We start from the raw sequence: 14,395 nt of genomic DNA on the forward strand, positions 1-14,395 counted from the left end.
TTTCTTCCTTTTTCCTCCCTCCCTCCTTCTCCCTCCCTTCTTCCTTCCATTCCTTCTTTCCTTTTACATCCTGACTGCAGTTTCCTCTCTTTTCTCTCTTTCCAGTTCCTCCTCCCCATTCTCCAACACCCCCTCCTCCTTCATTTCTATTCAGAAAAGGGCAGGCCTCCCATGGATCTCGACAAAACATGCTATGTCAAGTTGTAGGAAGACTAAGCACCTCGCCTTACATTAAGGCTGGGCAAGGTAACTTAGTATGAGGAATAGGGACCTGAAAGTCAGCACAGGAGACTCAGAGGAAGTCCCTGTTCCCACTGTTAGGAGCCCCTCAATAAGACCAAGCTACACAAATGTCAAATATATACATAGGGCCTAGGTCAGTCCTATGCATGCTCCCTGGTTGTCGGTTCAGTCTCTGTGAGTTCCTGTGAGTCCAGGTTAGCTGATTCTGTGGGTTTTCTTGTGACTTCCAAAGCCAGGGTTTTTATATAAGAGATATATCCTCCTTTGACAAAGTCTACAGGTAAGGCCAAGTGGGTCCCTTTCTACTACACATTAAGCTGACATCCCTGTACACTAAGGCATGTGGAAACTCAGTTCGTCCCTGGCACTGCTCAGAACTCTAATAGCCTTTGTTTGCATCACAGTATACACACACTCACTGAAGCTGGAGAGAAAAAAAAAACAAAACATTTCTTCCAACTCAGCACCCACTGGTTCATGTAAGAACAGGCCAGAAAACTAGAGAAAAGAATGTCTCATGATGGGTTGAGTACCTTAAGTTAAAGTTGCAACCACCGTGTGAAGTAAAGCATGGGCTAGCCTTGGGTCAGCATGTTTTAACTACCATAGTCAGCAAATGGACACCAGAGTGTAGTGTAGAATGAAAGGAGGAAGGAGAAGGTTGGGATTCTGTTTTCTTTTCTTTTTGGTTTGTTTGTTCAGTGTGTGGGTGGGAGGGGGAGGGGGTATGTGTGTGTGTGTGTGCACATGTACGTGTGTGTTTCCCCGTCATTAACTTTGAAAATTACAGAAACTTAAGACAAGTCTGATTGAAGCCAACTCTCTTCAGCATGTTTCAAATGAAACTGATATATCCCCTTATATTTTACTCCAATATCTTAGCTCTTTGGAAAACTCAAATATTCTGAAATATATTTCTTTGGACATACACAGATCAGGATGGTTGCACATTGGTCCTGACTTGAATTTACACATCAGAGGCCCCTCAGTTAAGCATATTCTCAATCTGAGTAAGAACAAAGAAAACCTGAATGTCAGGGCCTTTTCCTCTCCTAACAGTGCAAGAAAACCATCGTATGTGGATGGAGCCAATGACCTTAACCTTACGGCTGCAGCATCCTTACCTAAGTCATTGTCTGCTTTTTTTCTTCTTTTCCTTACAGCAATTCAATAAGATCAGAGGAATTAATTCTCCCCAGTATTGAAAGTTTTATTTAATGTTAATATTGAATAATCATTGAAAAAATACCTTAAGCAAAAAAAAAAGTTTCCAGAATCAGATAGATATAAACTAATGGATATCATAGACATTATGGTTATTTATATATTTCCAGGATAATACAGCAAACATACTTAAATATTTGTGTGACTTTCTTGTCAGAATTTCTATTGATAAGAAATGAACTCAGCTTATTGAATAAAATATAAACCAAAAAATTTTAAAAACCTACCAAATACTTGAATTTTTTAAAAAAATATTTCTTCAATAATAATAGATTCAAACCAACCAAGTGTTGCCTAAAATGTTGTGTCCCCTCTAATCAGGTATCTTTTGCTACGGAAATGAGTTATGGCACCTGCGTATTTCAGTCTCTAGTCCTATCATTCAAACAAAATCACGATTCTAAATTCATGGTTTCCTTCATCCAGTGGAAAAATAGCACTTAAACTTGTAAGTGTTAATGGTGCATTTATACTCAGTTTCATCCTCTGATTACTACAGGCATGTTTCTTTAGTTTTTAAGCTGTTTTAGTTCAAATTTCCATGCATAATGTAAAGTTAATTAAACAAATATAAAATCTAAGGATCAGATGAGAATTTCAGTCCATATAATTAACAGCTAAAATGTTTAATAAGTAAGTATTAAAACCTTGTTTTTGCCCTGCGTCAGTAAGAATGCCTTCCCTTCCATTTCAGTCCTTTCTCCCAACTCCCATGTCTCAGTCTAGAATTGCTCAGTTAGCATTAATCAGTTTAAGCCCTGTACACTTAAATGGGTTTTATATAAAATTACATATATTACAAATATATACATGTTGTATTGTGCTTATGCATAGATGTACATGTATGAAAACATATACTTAGTAATGTGAAATATATTAATATCATATAGGTAAATGAAAAGAGAAGGAAATGTTTGCTAAATGTAAGCTTTAGCCTTACCACAACAAGTCTAGTTTAATGTACTTCTTTTGCAATGGGCACTTTTTCTATTCATCATATTTTCAGCAACATCTTAGTAAATTATAGCAAACTGTCATTTGTAATAAAATTTGATCTTGTAATAAATAAACCAAATGAATCATTGGTACTTGTTGTATAAATCTATGCTGTAGTTATTATTCGAAGGAAGTTATTAGAAGCATTCAAAACCAAGGGATAATGGAAATAACCCATTTGAGAGAAGTAAAGTAACTTTTGGTGAAATTTCACTGCTAGTACCAATGGGCTTTCTTTTACAGCGATCCAAGTCAATATATAGAAATAGAGCTTTTTAGAATTACTACAAAATAAAAGTAAAAAGTTTTTAAAAATTGTCTGGAAAGACCCTGCCAGCAGCCTGAAGTAGTAATGCAGCTCCCTTTACAGGGAGCATTGAAAGTCTACTTAAACAAACAGCCTTTGTGCAAGGCCTGACAGTGCTATTGCAGTTTTGTCTCACATCTAGTAAACACTGCCAATGGGAGGAAACCCGCTCTCCTGTGGTTTTGTTGTACCCTTGAATGACAGTGATGGAGCACTTGCATGATGTGTTTGGTGCCTTGCATGAGGAAGACATGCAAAGGCAAGGTCCAGTCTGCATGCTGCTTAATGAATGTTTCTCCTTTTCTCTCCTTCCTTGTCAATGTGCTTTCAGAAGACAACAATGTGGAAGGTGGGTGCTTTCTACCTTATTTTTCAACTCCTCTTTGCTTTTTATTTCTCAGTATTCATAGAGTACATCTCGAATATAGACGGTAAGTTGACCTTTCTGATCATCCCTCGATTTCTAGTTGTGTATCACTTTGCATATGGAACACATCTGTACCTTCCACCCCATGAGTCTCTGGGATAAAAACGCCTTCAATCTTACTTCCAGTGCCTGATGTATTTCAGCAGCCCATATGAGTCTTAAAATACTTAACGCAGTGTTCTATATGGAAACAGGATACAATGCTACTTCTTTTATTTTTTTAAAAAAATAAAGTGTTTCTTTGAAGTTTATAACACAATGTGTGATTCTGTCTCCATTCTTTTTCTTTATTTTTTTTCTTACCTTTTCGGGTTTTTTTTTTTTTTTTGGAGCAAAATAGTTTCTTTTCTGGCATATATCTTTATTACTCTGTCATTTTAACCTCCTTGGTTTGTTTCAAATGATTCAAATTATAAAAGAACATAGATTAAAACACTGAGAATAAGAAAGAAGCACACATTTAGATTGAGATACAAGCCATTGCCAGTGGAAATGAAAGCTCACAGTTCAGCCATGAGATCGTGGGTAAGTATATTTATACCATTAGTGTGTTAACACTAGGGTGACTGATTGGAGTATCATTAGATTATCTCAATCATGGAATTTGGGGAAAGTCATATATTTTTCCCATTGGTTCCTAAAAGCATATTTCAATATTTTATTGTTATAGAACTTGGGTGAAGTAGTCTGATATTACCAACCAAATCTGGAAGAGATAAACACAGAAAGCATTAGCTGCAGCAAAAGAATAGACAGATAAGTTTCTCATCATTTCACACCCATTTTTTTAAAATGTGGTCCTGCTGTGTAGCTCAGCCTAGAGAGCAGACTGCTGCCACAATTGCAGACATTCACCTTGCTTTACCTCCTGAGTACAGCCACACCTGGACTATCTCCTGCTATATACATTGTATAATCACAGTATTTAACAGTTGTCAGCAATGTGTGGACATTTGTGTGTCAGGAAATGGAGTTTAACATAAATCTACTTTGTTGCTACAGGTTGGGATGCAGTCATTTCATAAGCACACCTACATTTTTACACATGAAAGACTTCTCACAAACTGCCTCTAGTCAAAGTGAAAGATTAGTGCAGTTGAGGTCACAAAGGGGTCATTTCTTTTCAAAAAGAAGACTTCATTGTAATACAACATTGATCGGCGCAAGATCAGCATCAAATTTGTCACCTTTTCATGGTCAATAATTGTTACAGAACTATACTGATATTCAAGCAAAATAGGTGAAAATTTCTAAAGAAACAATCTGTCATATCCCCCGAATGATGACTTTGTATCCCTTCTGATTTCTAGTTTCATAATTTTAAATTTGTGAACATACAAAAGCTGTAAATTTTTCTTCTGTATTTTTAAACAATTCTGTAAAATGTTCATTCTTTTTAATCCCTTTGAATTTCCAAAGGACTTTAAAGTCAACCTAATTAGTAGAAATGCTTCTCCATAATCACAGAATCATTTGGTGCAAGGCATTGATAAGACACTCAGAATAGAAGTCCCTCAACTGTTGTAATAAAGTTATTAAATCATAATTTTAATATCTTGCTTTACAATGTGACTATAAGATTGCGGCCAAGCTCCCTTTAGAGCTAGAAATGGAACAAGAGAAATAGTAGTCCCTGGAGATTTATTAATTTCCTTTTGGGTGCAATGTCAAATGTACCACAGATTTCTAAGTCTCTTTTCTAAAAGTTAGATCTCCAGGAAGTTTAGATCTTACCAGGGCTAATTTCCCGAGGTAGACTACAAAACAATCTTAGAAATACAAATATGTTTCTAGGTGGAAATATATACATTTACAACAAATATATACATGTGTATAGATGTGTATATATATGCCAATGTATATATGAAGATATGTGTGAGATTAAATGAAAAATTAAAAATCTGAATAAATGAACCTCTTCTTTACCATATAAAGAATTGAATTAATCACATATAAAATATTTTTCACTTATGTGATTATTTTTGTTGAAATCCCTCTAGAAATGCTGTTCCAGAAACATCTTCACTGTTAAAATAATTTCCAAATTATGTTGTGATTACAGGATAATTTCTAGTTGTATCAGCCTTACCAAATATAAAAATACACTTATGAGTTTGAAAAAGCAGATCAGGGGCAACTGGTGCATGATGCTTTCAAGTTCAAAGTTTCAAATCTATTTGAAGTATCATTAGAAATTGAAAAGAAAGATTTTTTTAAACTTGATCTTACATTTCTCTGATTGTATATAAAGTTATTGAAATATATCCAAAAGTGACAGCTGTGTTTCGGAGTTGAGACTAAGCTGCTATGATTCATGATTTTCAGAAAAAGTACTCTTTCACGTGACTCTTTTTTCACATAAACTCTTTTGTTTGCTAAGATGATCCTAACAGCTGGGCATGTGGGCCAAATGGCATGAGGACTATGGTTGAGGCGATCCTAGGTTACATACTGAGAACATGCTTCAAAACCAATCAAAGCAAGAAACTATTTTCAATTTTCTTTAGAAAAATAGTGATCTTCATAAAAATTTCTTGGGGATATTATATCTGCAGTGTATAACTTGAGTAAATAAAGGAGCATAAACACAGAACAACATTTAATTAAAATGATAAATAATTTTCTTCCCATGAAAAATTAATTGAATCTACTTAAAACCCATTCTTTCTTGAAAACATGACTGTATCATAAATCCAAGCTTTTCAATTGCATGCCTAATTATCTTGGTTTTGCATTTGAGCCACCTGCATCAGACAAGGGGACATTTCTGCATTGTCATTTCAATGTGACTTAGGCCACTTCCCACTCCCACACCCCATTTAATTATGAAAGTTCTCATTTTTGAAGAGAGGAAAAAGATCAGACCCAGCCCACGATAAAGACAATCTTTTGGGTGTTCGTAAAATATAATTTTATTGCCAAACAATGGCAAGCCCTCTGAAGACAATGTTCCAAATGTTATAAAGCACACGAAGGGCAGATGCACTGTTTAAGGGACTGGTTGAATTTAAATCATGCTCTCATGCTTTTGCTTGTTCTAACTAACACTTAGAATACACAGCACGGCATATGCTGGTGTTTACACTGCTGTTTTATAACTCTTTGCCCCAAAGCATTCCAACCAAGGGTTGAAAGAATGTTTTTGATTTGCCTCTGTGATACGGGCATGTCTCATAGGAAGCAAGATGTCTGTCACTGAACATTTTTGTCACCGTGACAAGCCTGCTTTCCCATGCTCCCTTGTTTATTGCTGACTGTGCTCTTGTTTCCCTTCAAGGTCTGGCACACCTGATGATGGGCGACCAAGGTATGGGTTCTGCTCCTTTTCCACTCTGCTTTCAGTGCTTCTTGTTCTGTAGCTGCTTTCAAAACCATCGCTGCAAAGTATGGCGGATGCTTGGAAACGATGTGGCTGCAAATGAAATACATAGCTTTTGTTCACATTTTTCATGGTTTATTTTCTGCTTCTATTTGTTGGTTTGATGTTGTTTTGCTCCTGTGACGCTTGTATCCCTCCATCCCTCTCACTGTGACAACTGCAAATAAATAAGACATAAGAAATTTGGCTGAAACCCTGCTTTTCTTATTGGTGTCTATGGGAGAGTCCTTACAGAAGAGGAAAGTCCAGAGCAGTCAGGAGCTAACATCTGAAACCCCCAGTTTCACCTGCTCCATTAAGAGTCCATTATTCATCCATGCATGGCAGTTTGGGAACTTGCAGACAGCTTTGATTTTTGGTTTCCAGAGTGCTGATTGTAATGTTCCATGCAATTGATACTACGGGCATTGAGATTTTTCTTTTATGTAACTTTAAACATGAGCATGGGCTTCTAATCCCTTGCATGAACCTTTCTGTAAAAACAGGCAGAATTCTCAGAATGTATGGACTGCCTTTCCATTGTCTTCAAAACATTGTTTATATTCTCTTGTCTTGTTTAATTTTCAGAGAACAGTGCATCTACATATATTCATAATTCTTCTTGTTGTTTTTCTCCTCTTTATTCTCTTTGTCTGGAAATCCTTTCTTCATGGACCCATCTCATCAAATGCATAGGTAAAAGTAAAGGTACTACATTATTTTGCTTCTTAGTTTCATCTGTGTGGATTACAGTATGTTTAAGTTATGCAAATGTATGTAGACCTTTGGCATTGGTGAAAGGTACTGGGAGGTAGGTATGTGTATGTTAATGAATATTTATGAATGTAAGGTAAGAAAGCGTTCTTTGAAATATTTTTGCTTTGCCCTCCCATGTTTTTTTTTTTTTTTTTGCTTTTTGGACTAATTTTTTCCATGTCAGTGGCTTATATAATTAGTATATTTAAAAATTAGCTATAGGTTGTGGTGTCAGTCCCTGCAGTATCATTTAATGGTATTTAAATGATGAGTGTAGTGACTCTAATTATATCTTCCTCGTATATTCGTCTCTGAATGGACACACCTGCTCTGTCCATTCTGCCTGATGCAAGAATCATTATAGCACAGTTCTGGGGTTGTATGCTCTGGATTCTTCCCTTGTTGCCTGCTAGATGTCATAGAAACACACTGATGTCATGGAAGCCCTAAAAGGCAGCACTGTGGTGGAAACAAAAGAGGAAAAGCAAGCTTGCTCTTTATGCATACTAACATGAAGAATGTTAATAGCAACTATATATTGCTGTGTCACCTGGTAAGTCAGGCATGAATACTCTTTGAAGTATATGGAAGAAGAAGCATGTTCAGTTTGCTGTTTAGATGCATCTACATTGTGTTTAGCAAAGGAAATAAGTGACTCACATCCCTGGTAAATGTTTAGAATGACCTTTTTTGTTTTAAATTGTGAAATAGTTAATTCACCCTTGATCTCTGATTCTAAATTAAAATTATCCTTAGATACAGCAATATGTCTTTTCCTTGAATTCTATGACACTTTCTTATGTGTTAAAAGTTAACATCGTGACTAGGATGAGCGTTTGCTGCTCTACCTTCTTGCATTTGTATCATCCAGCATGGAACCTTTTCTGTTTCAGAAAAGCATCTGAACATGAGCCAAGCATTAAGTAAGAAATGACATCTAAGTTAAACGTTGTAAAATAGAGCTTTCACTTACCTGTCACAGCTTTGCCAGTTGGCCATTTCCAATAGTACAGCTTCATTTTGTTTTGAGTCTTAGTCACCATGACAATGATGGTGTCATCAATTCTCTTAAAGCATTGGTGAGTCATTTTGGGTAGTTTCTAAAGCCTTTTCCCAAGGCTTACATCCCATTGACAGAGAGCTCTAGTGAGTGTATCCCTAATGGTCTATATTCTGTTCTGCATGTGGACTCGGGGTTAAGATTATATGTAGGAATTGTCTTTTGCTTTCTTGTTAATAGAATGTGCTTCAGTATGTGTATGTATATATTTATATGAATGTATAAGTGTAGACTTTGAGTATATACAATCATCCATTATACTCTAAAAAAGTAACTCTTTTGAAAGTAACTCAAAATACTTTTCTAGTTATATAACTAAACATGAAATAGTTCATATTTACATCCAGTTGATAACAACTCAGTGTAATTAATGTTGAGAGTCACTTCAGTATACTATGTAAGTCTCAAATATTTCTGCTGATATGTGTAACAGACATTTTCTTCATTTCATCATTTTTATCAAATTTTTGTTCTCCATTGCAAAGCTACAGAGGAAAAACATTTGATTTTTCTATTTCCTTTTTTAAAAAATGATCATTGGAATCAGTGTGTATCTAATGATAGATGGAGGGGTTACTTTGAATATCAGAGTTGCCATCACATAATTGTTTGTTCTAAATATATAAAAATGAAAAATAAACTTTGTCAGTTTTTCACTGTGAACTAGTTTACCAATTTACATTCTAGAGCAGAAAGTACAATTGTGACTGTCATGGCACCACGCTCAGCCTGTCAGCGTACCATGTGGATGAATTAGTGCACAGACTAACGTATTTCTGTCACTCAGTTGGAAGACTAAAATATTGTCTATGAATTTCACTTTGTAACTTTCTACATCAACTTCAATGCTAGTTGTGCATTAAAAAGAAGTTAAATCTGACTCATGAAACATAACTGGTTCATTCTGTAAACTCTTGTTTCTCTCCAATCTTTCCATCACCATGGGATTGTAAAGCACTCTACTCCACTTTTCTCTGGCAGAGTGAACTAAGAATCTTTGAAATGGACCTCTGGAAACTTACCTATTTCTGTGTCTGTATCTAGAAGCAAATTTGAATTCAAGAATGTCAGTCATCATTAATGCTTTGATTTCTTTTGTGAGAATTGTTTTTACTAAATTCCAAGTACCCAGTTAGAGATGAATGCATTTCATTGAAAGAAAATAAGTAAAGATAGAAGTGAAAAAGAGAGACTTTTGAAAAAACCTCTTCATCCTCCTGATTTCTTCCACCAGAAGGTAACACTAGAGTCCCTTTCTGATGGACCCTTCCCAAGTGGATGTGGACCCTGATCTCTTCCAGCTTATTCAGGGTTTGGAATCTGCAAAATATTTCACCATTTCAGTACGACAAAAATGGCTAGGGGTTCATGTTGTATGGTAGCAGAATCATGAAGAATGAAATGAATGTTTTCTCTTCATGGGACATCATACTTAGGTCTGTCAGCTGGCTATTTTGCTTCAAACTTGAGAGTCAATAATTTAAATTTGTTTTATGATTTAAAGTGGAAATATTTCCCCTTTAATTAAATATAATTAAGAATAATCTCCATTTTAATGGATTATAGCTTTCTTTTGGAGAGCTCATGCAGTGCCCATGGAAAATCTAACTGCTGCTGGCTGTATGATTCCAAATAGTCTTTAGGGTATTGCTTGTTATTGATTTTACATTTATTTCACTTGAAAGTTGTCATTGGCATTATTTTTGGGATCAATAGTTATGGTGATTTATTTTATTTTTACTTAGAACCTAAATTTAACAATTTCCCTAGAAATTTGGTGTTTTCCTCACCCCTGTCTGTGTATGTATGTGTATGCACGAGTGCACTTGTAGGTGCCAATGTATGAGTGTCCTTGTCTATGTAACTGTTCAGGTCATTCCAACAATTGTTTATTTTTAAATTTACTTATTTGGTTTTACTATAATAGGTTTCTGAAAGAATGAATGACTCTTAAATCAAGAAAAATAGCCATATGTTATACATGCAAATCCAGCCATAATTGCTGGTCACTAACTGAGAGTAAAAGGCTAATTATATCAGTTACATATTGATGCTTTGAGGAAAGGCTTGTATTTTCCTTCACAGATAGGATTCTAATTGTGCATTTATATGTTTTGTTTTATTTTATGTCACCTTTTCCTAGTAGAGTGGAAGCTCCATGAGGGCAGGCAGTTCATGTTTCTGGTTGACCATTAGATATTTCCAGGACATTTCTTTTCTTACTGGGTCTTGAATTTGCCATTTTAATGATACCAGTGTATACAATGTGCCACTATGGACTGGAAAAGGAATGGGTCAAAGTATAAAAAGGAAGGGGTAAAAAGGATGAGAAATGTTTTGAGGTATTCAGAAGAAACTAGCAGAAGATTATGCAGGATGTGTTTATTTCTTCCTCTAAACCTCCTTTTGTCTTTTAAATTTCATCCCAAAGCTATTGTTTGTCTATCTAGCAATAATCACCATTCTGATATCACTTCCATCTGCCTTAGCATACCAAAGAGTGGATCTCTAAAGAAATATAAAGTCGAGGTATTATTGTCTTTAATTCTCATGGTCTTTGCACATAGAAGAAGAATTACAGCCAACAAATGGGTTCTGGGAAAAGGAAAATTCATTTTCTGCAGGGATGAATCCCCTGATGGATTTTTAATGTCATTTGTCACCACAAGGAAAAATAACCAAATCTATAGGTCATGTGATATCTCTTTGATTTCATCTTTTTTTTCTAATTTTCTTAACTCTAGTATACCGTAGAATATTCAGCTGTTAGAAAATTCCAAATTGAAGTCTTGTATTATGATACGTCTATTTTGTGTCTTATATAAATATAAATCCTTCTGTGAAATAATTCTTCTCTCGAATCTATCAAATGAACGTTTATTATTTGTTCATGATCCAAGGTGTTTAGAGAAGGTCAAAGTTTTATAAGCCGAACTCTGAAATGTTTTTTCATGTATTCAAAAATGTATTACCTCTGTGGTATTACTGATATTTAAGATTCAAATCAGAATCAATCCTAAGAAAAATCAAAATAATTTTTCTCACAGTAAATAGCCAGATTCCTTAATAATTAATTGATAACAGCCCTCAATCTTGTAGTATTTAAAAACTTTTATGTCCTGTCATATTATTCTATTAAACCCACTCATAAAATAAATTTGATATTTGTATAAGAGCTAAACTTCCTTGTGGTATTTATTTTATTTCATTTCTGTAATAGTCCAGTCAGGCTGCTGGAACAAAATGGTATGGATTAGGTTAGGTTCTAAACAGCAATTCACAGCTTCAGAGCCTGGGAAGGCAAATGTCAAGGTGTGCGTTCATTTGTTGTGTAGTGAGGGCTGGCCCACTAGCTATAGAACACCTTTTTTCTGTGTCCCTAAGTGCTGAAAGGTGGCAATGGAGTCTCTGGAATCTTGTATTAAATAAAACCCACATTCCTAGAGGATCCTCCTTGAAGCACAATAATTTCTCTAAGTCTTTGCTGTGTGCATATGACTGCTGGGGAGACAGTGACATTCAAAACTGGTGTTCTCCATGGCTTCCATTGCTGTAGCTCAGCTCTTCTTTAGCTACAGAGCACCTTTGGGCCATGCTTGGATTGGCTCACCAGCCTTTGATGTGTAAATCCTTTTTAAAATTCTATGTGTACTTCACTGTACTTTCAGATTTCCAAATCAATTATAAAAATGATCTTATTTACTTTGTATGGATCTTTAAGTCACATTTTTCTAATTTAGCTCCCTAAAACTAAGTTATCTTCATTGCTCAGAAGAGTGTAAATTGTAATATGTTCTATTGAAATTGTGGGTTTTTTTAATATGCGCCAGCTAAGACGTAGTTTGTCTTTAGCTGTCTGTCACTGTGACCTGTGTCACTGCAATTTGGATCTTTCTTACGTCCACAGAACTGGAAAACAGCAGAACTTTAAGCATCCACTCGGTCCAGATGGCCAACAGAAGAGCTCAGTGTTGCCTCTCAGTTTATCTTTATGTCTGTCTGCTCAGTCTTCAATTAACACGAGTCACTTTGAGAACATGTGTTTGTTTGACATTTCTATGATTTAATTTATATCTCTTTGTGTTTATAAATAGCAAAGTTGAAACTGTTTTCAGAAACTGTAGTTTTGGGTTGGTAAATTCCCCATGTCTTCATAAACTCTCTTCATAGCCTTGTATTTAAAATACTGGTTAACTAAATAAGAATGTTATTAGATTTGTAGAAAATTAATCTCTCTTCTTGGAACATAGAAGAAACTTTCCATGTTATTTGTGTGTGTGTGGTGGTGGTGGGGGGTATACAGCTAGAAACTTTCATGCCTGCCTAAAAAATGCTGCAAATCACATTTAATTTTGTTGTTGTTACTGTTTTTTAAGACAGGGTTTCTCTATGTAATAGCTCTAGCTCTTCTGGAACTTGCTTTGTAAAGCAGGCCAGCCTCAAATTCATAGAGATCTACCTGCCTCTGCCTTCCAAGTGGTGTGACTAAATGTGTGTGGCACCACCACCTGGCTCACATTTAAATTTTAACATATGTATTTAAAAAATATTCCTTTTCTAAAATGATTGTCTTATTTATTGAATTAAAAATCAGCTTTGTTCATCTCAATATATTTAACCATGTCTTTTAAGATAGAGCAAAGTGCTTCGTAAACAGTACAGCAGATAAATCAGCAGATTTCAAGAATCTTTATAAACTATATAATTTTATATAAGATAAAACTATATAATTTCTCATAGTAATGGACGAAAACAAACAGATCTCTGAATGTCATTGAATGTGTAAGGAGAAAACATCTGAAATAAACTTTAAAAGTAACAGTAGTACTAGAGCGTCATAGGAGATCTTACTTATTGTGATATAGCGTATGTTCATTATTATGAAACTAGTCTTTGCCTGATTTTTTCAAGACAAATTTAGGAGGAACCTATTGCAAAACATTGTTCAGGATCCATTACGTCTCGTTTTCAAGTTTTCTATTTAGAGTAGTGAGACCCAAACATGATAACCTGTAATCAGCATAAATTGGGAAGAGTCTTGAAGCTTCCAGGCCTGGATATAGGCCCATATTCATTCTCTCCTGACCTTGAATAAGCTACTTAACCTTTGACTCAAGCCTGCAACTCAGAAGACTGATGAAGGAGGTTTATAATGTGTTCAAGGTCAGCCTCAGCATACTGTAAGTCCTTGTCTCAAAAAAATAAATTAATAAAAGAACCAACAATACACAAAATCTTAACCTCATGTATCCAATACATTATCCATGTAATATCAGTTAGTAAAATAATCTATGACTGAATGTGGTTACAGACTGCAAATGTTTTTAGACATGTTTTTATGTCAAGAATAGAAAAAGTTATCCCATTCATTTAATTTAAATGATTTTTGAAAATAAATGAACCACAATATGCCCAAAGCATATCAAACATGGTGCCCTTGTTTTACTGTCTTCTTATCATCATATCAATATATTATTATTATTATTATTAGATTACTTTAGATTATAGCAAACTGAATTTGGGCATCTTAATGGCCTGTACTACAGAGAACACACATGTTAGAGGTTAGAAGCTTATACCTCTGTGATTCTTAATGCTTGCTAAATAATGGACTGGCAGATTGAAAGGATAATTTTCAAAATCCCACATTAAATTAAATTTTTAAATTATTGTGGTGTCTCATAGGACATTTTTCTTTCCCTTCCTCCCTCCTTGGTTCCCTTTGTCTTTCTTCTTCCCTTCTCTTCCATTACCTCCCCTTTCCTTCTTCTCTTCTTCCCTTTTTTTTTCTATTTCCTCCAAGACAAATATCCCTAAGGGCCAAAAATTCAATAGTAGAGGTCTTCTCATTGGCCCAGAGGAATGCAGGAAACTAAAGGGACCTTTGATCTTCCTGTTCCCTGTTTCATCTAGAAGGTCTTTGGGAATTTAGTGGGGACTTGAAAGCCTGTCCTGTAACAGTGATGATCAAAGATTTACTTTAAAAATTCTCTTGCCAATCTATTTTAAATGTATTTCTTTAAG

At 35.1% G+C, this 14,395-nt stretch overlaps 1 protein-coding gene across 44 annotated transcripts in view; it reads left to right on the top strand.

Moving 5' to 3' along the window:
• The window catches only part of Nrxn1 (neurexin 1), a 1,109,587-nt gene that overhangs the window by 97,521 nt on the left and 997,671 nt on the right, over positions 1–14,395 (top strand). For 26 of the 44 annotated variants that reach the window (XM_075984298.1, XM_075984300.1, XM_075984304.1 and 23 more), the window contains exons 3-4: positions 3,102–3,119; positions 6,475–6,504. The exons of 17 other annotated variants lie outside the window; for them this stretch is intronic. In XM_075984298.1, the coding sequence (XP_075840413.1) occupies positions 3,102–3,119; positions 6,475–6,504 (48 nt within the window). The remainder of the gene's footprint in view (positions 1–3,101; positions 3,120–6,474; positions 6,505–14,395) is intronic. One more of the 44 variants, XM_075984299.1, reaches the window with a different exon arrangement.

The sequence above is a fragment of the Microtus pennsylvanicus genome, chromosome 8 (genome assembly GCF_037038515.1).
Source record: "Microtus pennsylvanicus isolate mMicPen1 chromosome 8, mMicPen1.hap1, whole genome shotgun sequence".
NCBI classification, from domain to species: Eukaryota; Metazoa; Chordata; class Mammalia; order Rodentia; family Cricetidae; genus Microtus; species Microtus pennsylvanicus.